The sequence below is a fragment of the Colossoma macropomum genome, unplaced genomic scaffold, assembly GCF_904425465.1.
Source record: "Colossoma macropomum unplaced genomic scaffold, Colossoma_macropomum, whole genome shotgun sequence".
Taxonomy (NCBI): domain Eukaryota; kingdom Metazoa; phylum Chordata; class Actinopteri; order Characiformes; family Serrasalmidae; genus Colossoma; species Colossoma macropomum.
Window position 1 is genome coordinate 28,322,315 of NW_023494806.1, and position 13,960 is coordinate 28,336,274.

At 40.0% G+C, this 13,960-nt stretch overlaps 1 protein-coding gene across 10 annotated transcripts in view; it reads left to right on the plus strand.

Annotated features, from left to right (window-relative positions):
• Positions 1 to 13,960, plus strand: part of LOC118827025 (probable E3 ubiquitin-protein ligase HECTD4) — a 171,767-nt gene that overhangs the window by 52,977 nt on the left and 104,830 nt on the right. For all 10 annotated transcript variants that reach the window (XM_036598209.1, XM_036598214.1, XM_036598211.1 and 7 more), the window contains 2 exons: positions 5,399 to 5,487; positions 8,273 to 8,442. In XM_036598209.1, coding sequence (XP_036454102.1) covers positions 5,399 to 5,487; positions 8,273 to 8,442 — 259 coding nt within the window. The remainder of the gene's footprint in view (positions 1 to 5,398; positions 5,488 to 8,272; positions 8,443 to 13,960) is intronic.

Below are 13,960 nucleotides of genomic sequence, written 5' to 3' on the forward strand. Positions count from 1 at the left end.
GAGGTCCACATGTTATGTTGTGTAGTTTTATGCATCAACATTTATAATTGGAAAAACAAGTATCTCCAAAGTGGTAACTTTCTGTACTTTTAATGTAAGTATGTGTAAAGAGATTTGAGTCTAAGCAATTTTGGAGCATTTCTATTGGTCCATTTATTGTGAAATTTTCTCACGATGTAAAGGGCTGAGCCTAAATAATGTAGATAAATAAAAAGCGGAGATACTGGCTTTTTCTTGTTGTTGGGTTTTTGTATTGTTTTGTTTTGTTTTGTTTTCTTGACACCGAAAATATGGAAATGAACTCCTATACCTCAGTCAGAAAGCACTCTCAAAAAAAACAAGCCTGAAACACTCCTTGTAAAAGCCTGAACAGGCAGAAAGGCTGAATAAGCCTGCGATCTGGTTCATAAGTATTTGGACAGTGACACAATTATTTAAAATTTTGCCTCCGTACACCACCACAACTGATCTGAAATGAAGCAGTCAAGATGTGATTGAAGGGCAGACTTGCACTAACCGTTTAAGAATGCAGCTTTTTTGAATGAAGCAATCAAGATTTGATTGAAGGGCAGACTTGCATTAACCGTTTAAGAATGCAGCTTTTTTACATAGTTCTTCCACTTTCACAGGCTAAAAAGTAAACAGATTAACACAATTGTTAATACAAAGATTATTTTTCGTACTTTGATGTAAATCCTTTGCAGTCATTGGCTGCGTGAAGTCTGGGACACATGGATGTCAGCAAATATTCCTCATTTGAGATGATTTGCCAGGCCTTTACTGCAGCCACCTATGCTGTTTTTTGTCTTCTTTACTGCAGCCACCTATGCTTTTTTTTTGTCTTCGGAAAAAGAATGCCTAATTGGGTTGAGGTCAGGTGACTGACTCAGCATTGCATTTCTTTGCCTTTAGAAACTCTTGGGTTGCTTTTGTGGTATGTTTTGGGTCATTGTCTATCTGTAGTGTGAAGTCCCATTCTATCAGTTTTGCACGATTTGACTGACTCTGAGCAGAAAGTATAGCTCTGTACCCTGCAGAATTCATCCTGCTACTTGTATCAGCAGTCACATCATCAGTAAACACCACTGACCCAGTTCCATTGGCAGCCATACATGTCCATGCCATAGCACTGCCTCCATGATGTTTGAGAGATGATGTGGTATGCTTCAGATTATGAGCCCTTCCTTTCCTTCTACATACTCTTCTCTTCCCATCATTGCGGTACAAGTTAATCTGGTTTTCATCTGTCCAAAGAATTTTATTCCAGAACTGGGCAGGCTTGTTTAGGTCTCAAAGTCTAATCTGGCCTTTTGGTCTTTGAGTGTTACCAGTGGTTTGCATCTTAAAGTAAAGTCTCTGTATTTACAACCCCGTTTCTAAAAAAGTTGGAACGCTGTGAAAATGTAAATAAAAACAAAATGCAATGATGCAAATCATTTAAACCTTATATTTCATTGAAAATGCTTCAAAGAAAATAAGTCAAATGTAAAATAGCACAAGAACTTTTGCTTTTCGTCATCTACGGTGCATAATAACAATAAAAGATTCAGAGAATCTGAATAAATCTCTGTATGCAAGGGACAAGACCAAAAACCGGTATTTGCTGGCCATGATCTTTGGGCCCTCAGACAGCACTGCATTAAAAACACATGATTCTGTAGTGGAAATCACTGCATGGGCTCAGAAAAACTTCTGAAAAACACTGTCTATGAAAACAGTTCGGGGCTGCATCTGCAAATGCTAATTAAATCTGTTAAAACGCAAAGAAGAAATCATATATTAACAGGATCCAGGAATGCTGCCACCTTCTCTGGGCCCGAACGCATTTAAAGTGGACTAAGGGGAAGTGGAAAAGTGTTCTGTGGTCTGACAAATCAACATTTGAATTTCTTTTTGGAAATCATGGACACTGTGTCCTCAAGTCAAGTCAAATTTATTTGTATAGCGCTTTTTACAACAGATGTTGTCACAAAGCAGCTTCACAGAAATCCATTAAGGACAAAGTTTTAACATGAAATGCAAATCCTCCAGGTGAGCAAGCCAGTGGCGACAGTGGCAAGGAAAAACTCCCTCAGAGCTAGGGAAGAAACCTTGGGAGGAACCAAGGCTCACAAGGGGGGACCCATCCTCCTCTGGTTAAACTACCTACAAAATTATTATGCTACTAATATTAATAGTAGTAGTAGTAGTAGTAATAGTTAGGAGTCCATGAAAACTTCAGTGTAGGGTGGGCAGCTAGTCCAAGGCAAGTGGCGGTAGCTGGGCAAGTGGCGGTGACTGGGGCATGGGTAACTGGTCTGAAGCGGGTAGCAGGAGAGCTCGACAGACAATCATCCATCAGTGTCCGGCCGGACAGGTGGGCAGTCGTTTACTCGGAAAAAGGTAGGGAGATGGAATTAGTTTTGTTCTGTATGGGTGTATGTATAATATTATGTAAAACATTTCCAGAGTGTGGCTAATGACTCCGGCAGATCTGACTCCACCGTCCACAAACCTGAGTGATCGCGTGCGAGCGACGGGACGACAGCACCAGCGTCTCAGTTTACTATAATTCCCTGCGTCCATGGACCCCTGGATCTGCTGCCTTTATCTAAGGGGAAACATTAACTACCAAAAGCTAAACTAAACAAGTGAGTTTTCAGTCTAGATTTGAAGATTGCGACTGAGTCTGAGTCCCGAACATTTTCTGGAAGATCATTCCAGAGTTTGGGGGCTTTATAAGAAAAGGCTCTTCCCCCAGCTGAAGCCTTCTGAATTCTGGGAACTATTAAAAAGCCAGCACTCTGTGATCTGAGTAATCGTGGTGGCTCGTAATGGGAAATAAGGTCTTGCAGGTACTCAGGAGCGAGCCCATGTAGGGCTTTATACGTCAATAAAAGAATTTCAGCTGCTTAACAGTCCAGAATCTACTTTGTCATATTTTTCATCCGGGCTAAAGACCACTCAGCTTGATATCAGTGCACATTTCGAATGCCAGTATTCATGATGGTAGAGGGGTGTATTAGTGCACATGGCATGGGTGACATGCACATCTGTGAAGGTACCATTAATGCTGAACCTGCCAACCAGATGACATCTTTTTCAGGGGAGGCCTTGATTATTTCTGCAAGACAATGTCAAACCATAGTCTGCATGTATTACAGCAGCATTGCTGCGTATTAAAAGAGTGAGGGTGCTAGACTGGCCTGCCTGCAGTCCAGACCTGTCAACACTGAAAACATCTGGCACATTATAAAATGAAAAATATGACAAAGTAGATTCTGGACTGTTGAGCAGCTGAAATTCTGTGTTAAGCAAAAATGGGAAAGGATTTCACTTTCAAAACTACAGCAGTTGGTCTCCTCTGTTCCCAAATGCTTACAGAGTTTGTTAAAAGAAAAGGTGATGAAACACAGTGGTAAACATGCCCCCGTCCCAACTTTTTTGAAACATGTTGTTGGAATCAAATTCAAAATGGGCATATATTTTTCAAAAAACAATGAAATTTCTCAGTTTCAACATTTGATTTGTTGTCTTTGTACTATTTTCAATTAAATGTAGGGTTTAAATGATTTGCACATCATTGAATTTTTTTATTTACATTTTGCACAGCGTCCCAACTTTTTTGGAAATGGGGTTGTACATTCATGAAGGTGTCTCTTGATTGTAGACTTTGATGTTATGCCAACCTCCTCTAGAATGTCCTTGACATGACTAGATGTTGTGAAAGATTTTTTCTTCACCATGGAAAGATTTTTGCAATCATTCACTTCAGTTGTCTTTAGTGGTCTTCCAGGGCTTTTGGTGTTGCTGAGCTTGCCATTGCATTTTTTTTAAAAATGTGCCAAAATGTTGATTTGGCCACTCCGGAAGTTTCTGCTATCTCTCTGATAGGTTTGCTTAGTTTTTTTCAGCCTAATGATGCCCTCCTTCACTTGCATCGACAATTCTTTGGACTGCATATTGAGATTGCTGTAATTAGTAAAAAAGTTAGTGCAGTATTTTTGTTAAACTCCTGGAAAGTCTATACTTAAATCACATCACTTACACAATTCAATCACACAATTCGTTGTGGTGGTGTACAGAGGCAAAATTACAAAAATTGCGTTACTGTCTATATACGTTTGGACCTGATTGTATGTAAATTTGTTTTTTGTGACCTCACAGAAACAGTTCATTTGAAATGGGCTGTATTTGCAACTTGGTTTCCATATACAGTCATGTGAAAAAATGAGGGCACCCCATGAAAACCTTGTCTTTATGTCTTTAACATATTTAAACATATGGACATTTGAACAATATTGAGCTTTGAAAGTAATACAATTAAACAAATAAAACTAAAGAAATGTCCTTGAATAACTTGTAAAATAGAAATGCAGTTTTCTTGTGAGGAAGAAGTTAGGACACCCCCACATTTATTAATACTTAAAATACCTAAAATAAGAATTAGGTGCACCACATCAGCTGCAAATTATTGGAACATCATTAGAGAGGATTTTAGAGGAGCCCGTCTTATTTAAACCTCATACATTCTAATACTCATCAAACCTCAGACATTTTGTTTGGTTTGCTCTTGATTGTTGAAGTGTGGTATCACCATAGCTTTCAGAAGGTTATAGATGCATATGATGATTTGATTTAAAATATCTAAAAACAATTAGATATTAGATATCAGCCATTCCACTCCATTCATAGTTTGACTTGCATGAGGTGTGTGCAAGGAGGAAAGCTTTGAGAAAAAAAAAACAAATTAGGGCAACACTAAAGTTTGCCAGAGAACACCTAGACAAAGACCAGGACTTCTGGAACAATGCACTTTGGACAGATAAATACAGGTGATCCAGATAAAACCAAGTTGAATTATTTGTTCATAGTAACAGAAGACATGTTTGACGCAAACTAAACACAGAGATACACAATGTCTGGGACCAGTACACGGTTATAGGAAGCGTATTATTGAGGTCATTTCAGTCAAAGGGGAAATACCAGCTATTAGAGCATAAGGTGTAGGTATTGGCATTTTTGTTCAAATTGTTGTTAAAATTAAGATGGTCAGAATTGTCATTGTTTTTGTGATGCAGTTACATCAATTTTATCTTATAGATAATGTTTGAAAGAAGATCAGATATGTCTATATTTCTTAATAGGGAACTAAACATTTTGACACATGACTTTGTGCACTGTATGTAGTGGGGAGTGAGCTGCGTGATTTGAAACTTACTATGTTCACTCACTAAATCAAGCTTATTTCAAAACAGTGAGTAAAATTCATGGACCATTTGAAAACTGGGGTTATTCAGGGATATCACTTGGCAGCCTGTGTTTGACAGAATTAACAACACGTGATCAAAAGTGATCAAAGGGGTGAGGTGAAATTGGAGAATTGGTCAATACATTTTTTATTATTTTTTTTTAACAGAGCAAAATGAAGGAGCTTGAACTTCTTTGTTCTCTAAAGGAGGTTCCTTTAGACTGGAGTGATCTGGAGAATGTAGTGATGGCATTAAGGTAAGATTCAAAACTTTAAATCAAGGATTTTAAATGATACTTTTCATTTGATTCTTTAAAAAAAAAAGAAAAAAAAACTTTTCCTCTAGTGAGCTCCTGGCATTGTTTTGTGCTGTCCCCTGGTTAACTGAAAATTTGATAATGTTTTGGGATCACAGTATGTTACTTTCTAACTTTAGTTCTAAGTTAATCTCTGACAAGTTCAAGATAAGATCTTACGACATCTGATCTATGTTAGAAAATCCAAAACTACTCAATTGAAGTCAATAATCATTTGTTCTGTCTGCTGCAAAGCAACTGATGTATGCGAGATATAAGTTAGGTTTTATATTTCCTGATCACCAGTGGTGGTACTTACTGAGTGGATATTGCCCTGCATTTGCAGCTTCAGACTGAGGGATGCATACCAAATGAGTCAATATGTGACTTCGTGTGCATGTGGTGTCACTGAGGCTGTGTCATCCCGTGACACACTGCAGCCTTCCTCCATTCTCTCCTTGCTATCAGACCAACCTTGCAGCCCAGTGACCCCATATCATAATGCCAGAGTTTTTAAACTTTTTTGTCCTCTACTACCTGTTGTCAGCGACTCCTCGTCTGACCACACCTGAGCATCTCAGTTTAGGCTGGGACCACCGAGGATTGCAGCTCTCCCCTTACGTTGAAAGAGCTCGATCTTGGGGGGGAAAAGCATAGCCACCAGACTAGCGGAGCTTTCAGCTAAGTATCTCAGGCTGCACAAGCCCCAGCTCCCATATTGGAATTGGAAATTTTTTACACTATGGCGAGTTAGCGTGCCTTGGCTGCCGTGGTGCTCGGACTTTGTGCCGGCCAGACAGCGTGTATTCCCAGGGCTGCTGCATACAGTAAACTGCCATACTGGCCCTTTACTGTGGCAGGAAGTGAAGCCACATTGCTAGCGCTGCTGTGCACTGCGAAGAAAGCAGATAAGTGGCCCCCAGATGGAGTGGGGGAGATGCATAAGAAAAACTGGTCTGCTGTATTACTTAAACAGATGTACTTAGCTCAGCTAATAACCTTTTTAATAGAACTTACTAACAAGTTTAAAACTCTCAGATTATGGCAATCCTTACAGCTTCTCACGTCCAGGACAATGATGGGTCAGTTGCCCTCATGCAGAGAGGTAGTTACAACAGATGCATCTACCACAGGACGGGGTGCAGTATGGTGGCACAGGTGGACTCAGGTCGATTAGTCAGTGGACACTGGCTAGGAAAATATCAGCCACCTCGAGTTGTTAGTGGTGAAACTCATGACCAACGTGACAATGGCAGTCTCGCAGCACACATTGAGCCTGGTCAGTATGATTTGGGGCAAATTTGGACAGGTACACATGGACCTGTTAGCTGTGGTTCTCAGAATGGGACACTCTGGCCCATGACTGGCCAAGGCAGCTGCTGTATGCGTTTCTTCCACTGCCACTCATTCCAGTTGTCCTAGACAGAGTTCAGAGAGAAGATTATTGAGTCCTCTTGGTAACACCATGGTGGCCAAGACAGCCATGGTTTCCTCTGCTTCTGTCTTTATTACAGGGCCTTCCGTGTATGGAAGGACCTTCACTCCCAGCTGGAGGGCCAGGTGTAGCAACCACGACTGGAGTTTGTCCAGCTATGGCTGTGGCCCTTAGGGCTACCACAGATCTGTCACCATGCTCTCCTGGAGTCAGAAATAGGAGTCTTAAAGCTCCTTCAGCCCGTGCCTTATATAAGGATAGGTGGCAGGTGTTCATGGGCTGGTGCTCAAAGAACCAAGTAGACTCACTGTCATGCTTTGCGGAGACAGTGCTTTTGTTCCTGCAGGAGCTACTGGGGATGAAGAGATCTCCCTCTACTTTGAAAATCCACGTTACTTCTCTCTCTTGCCATCTGGCTCCAAGCCACAGCCCATCTCTGGGCTTCCACATGTTGATTGTGGCCTACTTGAATAAGGCATAGAGACTTCCTCAGCCCCACTTGACCTTGACGCTGCCCTGAGAGCCCCCTATTGTGCTGGACTACATATGCAGCGTTCCGCTGGTGCAAACTGTTGGTACAAAACCTTGTGGCTATCACTGAAAACCATGCTATTGCTCATGTGAGAAAGTGCATATGAGAGCCACACGCATTATAAGTCAGCTCCCTGTGTCTGCAGTGGGTTACAGACAATGGGAAAGTGATGTTGAGGCCAAAGCCGACATTCTTAGTCCTGGGTTTATTAACTAGTCCATCAGCCTGGTGGCATATACTGACCAGTCAGACCCCAGGAGACAGCTTTTATCTCCTGTCAGGGCTTTGAAGTGCTACCTCTGCTGCTGTGAAGGTGCGGAAGACTGTTCATATGCTTTACGGAAGCCAAACATGGCTCTCCACTCTCAAAGTAGCGTCTTTCACACTGGCTAATGAAGGTAATTGAGCTGGCTTACACAGCTGCCATTCGTTCATTGCCCGCTCCTGCTACTTGCCACACCATCGGGGGAGTCTCCACCTCCTGGCCTGCATTGAAAGGGGTTCCTATTGTTGAAATCTGGGAAGCATCCACATGGTCTACACCCTGCACTTTTTCTCAATTCTGTAAAGTTGCAGCGTCATCAGACCTGATACCAGCTGTCCTGTCCGATCACATGGACTGAATCTGATCCTCGTGACTGTGTGGGCAAAAGTAAATGTGTACAGTCATATTCAGATTCTGATACTGTAACTATTTACTCACTGTTAACAGTGTGTATCTAATAATCTGAAGTGTGTGTGTGTGTGTGTGTGTGTGTGTGTGTGTGTGCGTGTTACAGAGAAAAATTTTTTCAGGAGATCAACTCCACACAGCAGTCTAGAAGTACTGTCCCTCTGGCCAAAACCAAAGCCTTAGTTAAGAGCTTGATGAATCGCTCAGAGCTTCTCCTGCATGTTACCATTGCTCCACACTGCAGGAGCCTCACCTCAACACCGACAAGCACACCAGGTAATTGGTTACCTGTAAAATTATATAAAAATACATACACAAACACACACTTTCACTGAACTCTACATCTCACCATCACATCTGAAGATGTTGACAAACACTGTGTGCAACAAATATATAAACTCACTGAACTGTATTGAACTTAGTGGTGAACAATGAGGCATGAAGTATTATAATCATGATACATTTTCATGATACATAATATGCATCACTATTGAGTATTAATGAGAGAAAATAGGTTGAAACTGACTAAATAGAACCTGTACTGCCACATGTAAAAATTATATAATAATAATAATAAATATAGCCGCAAGCGGCAATGAGCGGGTCCAAGCACACATAAGCCCAAGAAGCTCTCATGCACTTTGAGCCAAAAGGCCCAATCAGGCCTTATGCAGTTTGGGCCTTCGAGGCAGAGAGGCTGAAAAGAAGTCTGAGTTAATCAAAAGGCCTTCATTTGTCATGAACAATAAGCAGGGGGTTTTAAACCTAATATATGTTTACATTTCAATTTACTGATCTACAAAGGATTAAAGAAATACATGATTAATGGTACAGTTTCTGTCTTTGTTGCGTTTACGAAGTATTTAGTTTCTTCATGTTAAAGGCTTTGATAAGCATGCCATAAACAGACCCAATGGACCCATAAGGGCCTTTTAGCATAAAGGACCTCAGTGAAAGTGGGTCAGAATTGGTCCAAAGGTCTTCAAATGTTATGAATATTGATCAGGGACCTTTGTCAAAGATTTTCATTGAGTTTTGTTCAGATTGACCTTTTGACCTTGGTATTACAAGCTGTAGTCTTTACATGAATAATTCAAAATACCAGAAAAGAAGCACAATTTATGATATAACATGTAATTACAAAGTCAATTAGATCAGTGAACTGAATCAAATGACACCTTATTTATCTGTAGACTTAGTAGTATTGTTGTAACAACATTTTTAAGGATTTTAGGTGTTTTTGAGTGCTAAAGCGCCCCCTATTGGCCAATTAGGATCAAATTTTGCAAGCCACATCAGAGTCTCAATGTATAAACAAACTTAAAGTTTTGAGATGTTCGGACCAAGGACTGATGAGTTATAGCAATTTAAGCTAGCAATGCTATGGCCGCAATGATTTAGTGAAGGAGGGAGACCACAATGAGAAAAAATGGAAAATGTGCTGGATAATTATTTACTTAGAGAGGCTACAGAGTATTTCTAGACTAGGTTTGAGAAGGTAGCTTCAAATTCCACGGAGTAGTTCGAAAAGTGCTAATTTCAAACATTTGAGGATTGAAAAAAAACTAAGCACTTTTTTAATAGACTTCAAATGACAAAATGGTTTTGGAACACTGCACTGCATGAGGTCATCTAAGTTATTTGACCAAAAATAACAATCTGTACAAGATATACTTGATTTTCTGTAATAGCGCCCCCCAGTGGCCAAATATTTTGAAACTTCACAGGTTGTTAGAAGGTGGTGAGATAGAGATAGATATCAAGTATCATAAGGATTGGCCACTGCTAAGCCTGTCAAATGGCTGCTGAAAGCTTATTGGCCGATGGCGGCCACAAATTTAAATATTTCAAAGTGTCCTGAAAGATTCACTTATAGTCTTTGGAATAGATGGTACTTGCAAAGTTTCAACTTGATCGGATGTACGGATGCTGAGAAACAGCTACATAGCATTTACAGCGCCCCCTAATGACTTATGCACACAAAAATGAATAGGTGTCCTCAGAGTCTCTTTAGGAATAAGCCTGTCAAGTTTCAAATTTTTTGGGTGAAGGATTCTCGAGTTACAGATTTTTCAATTAAATAAGAATTATTTTGATTTTTCCAGAAGAATTAATTTGCATATGGCAGCCATTTTGAGTAAAGAATTAAAAATGTGCTGGATAATTATTGAGGTTCAGGCTCTTCTGAATTTTGTGACACCAAAAACATGAGGATTGGATGAAAACTGTAGGACTAGTTCACAAAAGTAGGTTTCGCATATTATGCAAATTAGCTCAAAATCTAAGTGGGCGGAGCTTAATGGTCCAAATTACAAAGTTGTTTTCTTGGACCCAAGGAATCAGGAAAAAAATATGTCATGTCTGGCAAAAATCTGGGGAAGGAATTATGGAGCCAAACGCGTTGTGTTGCGCAATAGCGCCACCTTTAGGCCGATTGGGCTCATTTCGCGAACCTGAGTAGCGGGAGGGACTACTACCTATTGACCAAGTTTCATGTCTCTAGGACTTACGGTTTGGTCTGGGCGATTCGTTTTATCGGAGAAAAAGAATAACAATAATAATAATAATAAATATAGCCGCAAGCGGCAATGAGCGGGTTCAAGCATGCAACAGCAGCATGGGCCCTTCTGCAGGTTTAGCCCATTAGGACTAAAAAGGCCTCAAGCTTCTGGTTTCGCCCATTAGGCCTAAAAAGGCCTCAAGCCTTCTATTATATTAGGCCTAGAAAGGCCTCAAGCCTTTGTATGGTAAGTCTTTGTATAGTGAAATCTTTGAATGAATAAGTCAAAATAAAAAACAAGCAGTGCAATTTTTGACATAACATGTAATTAGAAAGTTGTTCATCTTAGTGGACTGAGTCACATGGCACCAATTGTTTATATGTGGGCCTTGTAATAACAGTGTAATAGCATTTTTATTGATTTTTCAGTGTTTTTGAGTCCTGAAGCACCCCCAAAGGCCAATCTGGACCAAACTTGGCATACTCCATTAGAATGCACAAAACATATGCGCACAAAAATCGAATGGCTACCTCAGAATGGTCTACTGACATTGCCTGTGAAGTCTGAAATTTTTTGGCTGAAGGATTCTACAGATTTTGAATTAATTCTGAATTAATTTGAATTTATCCAGAAGGGTTCATTTGCATATGGCAGCCATGTTGTATGGAAAACTTGAAATGTTTTTGATAATTATTGACTTTGAGGCTCTTCTGAATTTTTTGACACTAAAAGCATGAGGATTGGTCAAAAATTGTAGGACTAGTTCGCAAAAGTAGGTTTCGCATATTTCGCAGTATTGCGAAAAATCTAAGTGGGCGGAGCTAAATAATCAAAATAGCCAAAAGGTTTATTTGGACCCATAGAATCAGGAAAAAAATATGGCTTGTCTGGCAAAAATCTGGTTTAAGAGATATAGACCTAAACGCGTTGGCCTTCGCTGTAGCGCCCCCTTGTGGCCGACAGGACTGATTTCTTGCGCCTGAGTAGCGGGAGGGACTACTACCTATTGACCAAGTTTCAAGTCTCTAGGACTTACGGTTTGGGCTGTGCGTTCCGTTTCAGGGCAGAAAAATAATAATAATAATAATAAGAAGAAGAAAAATCCGCACAATTCCAATAGGGTTCTACGCACTTCGTGCTTGAACCCTAAATATAGCCGCAAGCGGCAATGAGCGGGTTCAAGCATGCAACAGCAGTATGGGCCCTCCTGCAGGTTTAGCCCATTAGGCCTAAAAAGGCCTCAAGCTTTTGGTTTAGCCCATTAGGCCTAAAAAGGCCTCAAGCCTTTGTATAGTAAGTCTTTGTATAGTGAAATCTTTGAATGAATAAGCCAAAATAAAAGACAAGCAGTGCAATTTTTGACATAACATGTAATTAGAAAGTTGTTCATCTTAATGGACTTAGTCACATGGCACCATGTGTTTATATGTGGGCCTTGTAATAACATTGTAATAGCATTTTTATTGATTTTTAAGTGTTTTTGAGTGCTAAAGCGCCTCCAAAGGCCAATCTGGACCAAACTTGGAATACTCCATTAGAATCTCAATTTGTATAAATACTCAAAGAATGGACATGATCTGACCAATGACTGTTGAGTTATAGCTAATCAAGCTAAGAATGCCATGTATGCAGGAATTAATTAATTTATCCACATGACCCTGAGTAGAAAAGTCAAAATGTTTTTGATAATTATTTACCTAGAGATGCCAAAGAATTGTTCTAGACCAACTTTGAAAAGATAGGATCAAAATCCAGAGACTAGTTCAAAAAGTATGGTTTTCAAACATTTATCGATTACAAAAAAACTATGCAGTTTTGTAATAAATATGTATTTGCAAAATTGTTTGTCCCATTGTAATACAATAGGCTTTTGGTGAAAATTGTAATAATATAGTAATAACATGTAATAATATGTAAATTTTTGAAATAGCGCCACCCAGTGGTCAAATCTTTTGAAACTCGATTGATTGTTAGAAAGTGGCTACATATAGACACCAGTCAAGTTTCGTCATGATTGGTCAATGTTAAGCCTGTCAAAAGGCCTGCTGAATGCTTATTGGCCGATGGCGACCACAAATTTCAATGTATCCAAACGTCCTTCAGTGCACACTTGTAGACTGGCGAGAGGATGCTGGATGCCAAGTTTCAGCTTGATCGGATGTTCAGAGGCAGAGAAAATGCCCTGTTTTTGTTGCTCCGCCCCCTAATTACTTATGCACACAAAATTCGAATGGCTACCTCAGAATGGGCTACTGACATGGCCTGTGAAGTTTGAAATTTTTTGGCTGAAGGATTCTTGAGTTACAGATTTTTCAATTAAATAAGAATTATTTTGAATTTATCCAGAAGGGTTCATTTGCATATAGCAGCCATGTTGTTTATAAAAGTCAAAATGTTTTTGATAATTATTGAGGTTCAGGCTCTTCTGAATTTTTTGACAACAAAGAGATGAGGATCGGGCAAAAATTGTAGGACTAGTTCGCAAAAGTACGTTTCGCATATTTTGCAATATTGTGAAAAAATTTTCTGGGCGGAGATTGATGAACCAAATAGTAAAGTTGTTTGTTTGGACTCAAGGAACTAGGAAAAAAATATGACTTAGCTGGCAAAAATCTGGTTTAGGAGTTATAGGCCAAAACGCGTTGACCTGCGCTGTAGCGCCCCCTTGTGGCCGATTGGGCTGATTCCTTGCGCCTGAGTAGCGGGAGGGACTACTACCTATTGACCAAGTTTGGTGTCTCTAGGACTTATGGTTTGGGCTGTGCGTTCCGTTTCAGGGCGGAAAAATAATTAGAAAAATCTTGACAATTTCAATAGGGTTCAATGCATTGCATGCTTGAACCCTAATAATAAGAAAAATCCGCACAATTCCAATAGGGTTCAATGCATTGCATGCTTGAACCCTAATAAGAAAAATCCGCACAATTCCAATAGGGTTCTACGCACTTCGTGCTTGAACCCTAATAAATATAGCCGCGAGCGGCAATGAGCGGGTTCAAGCACGCAACAGCAGTATGGGCCCTTCTGCAGGTTTAGCCCATTAGGCCTAAAAAGGCCTCAAGCTTCTGGTTTAGGCCATTAGGCCTAAAAAGGCCTCAAGCTTTTGGTTTCGCCCATTAGGCCTAAAAAGGCCTCAAGCTTTTATTATATTAGGCCTAGAAAAGCCTCAAGCCTTTGTATAGTAAGTCTTTGTATAGTGAAATCTTTGAATGAATAATCCAAAATAAAAGACAAGCAGTGCAATTTTTGACATAACATGTAATTAGAAAGTTGTTCATCTTAGTGGACTGAGT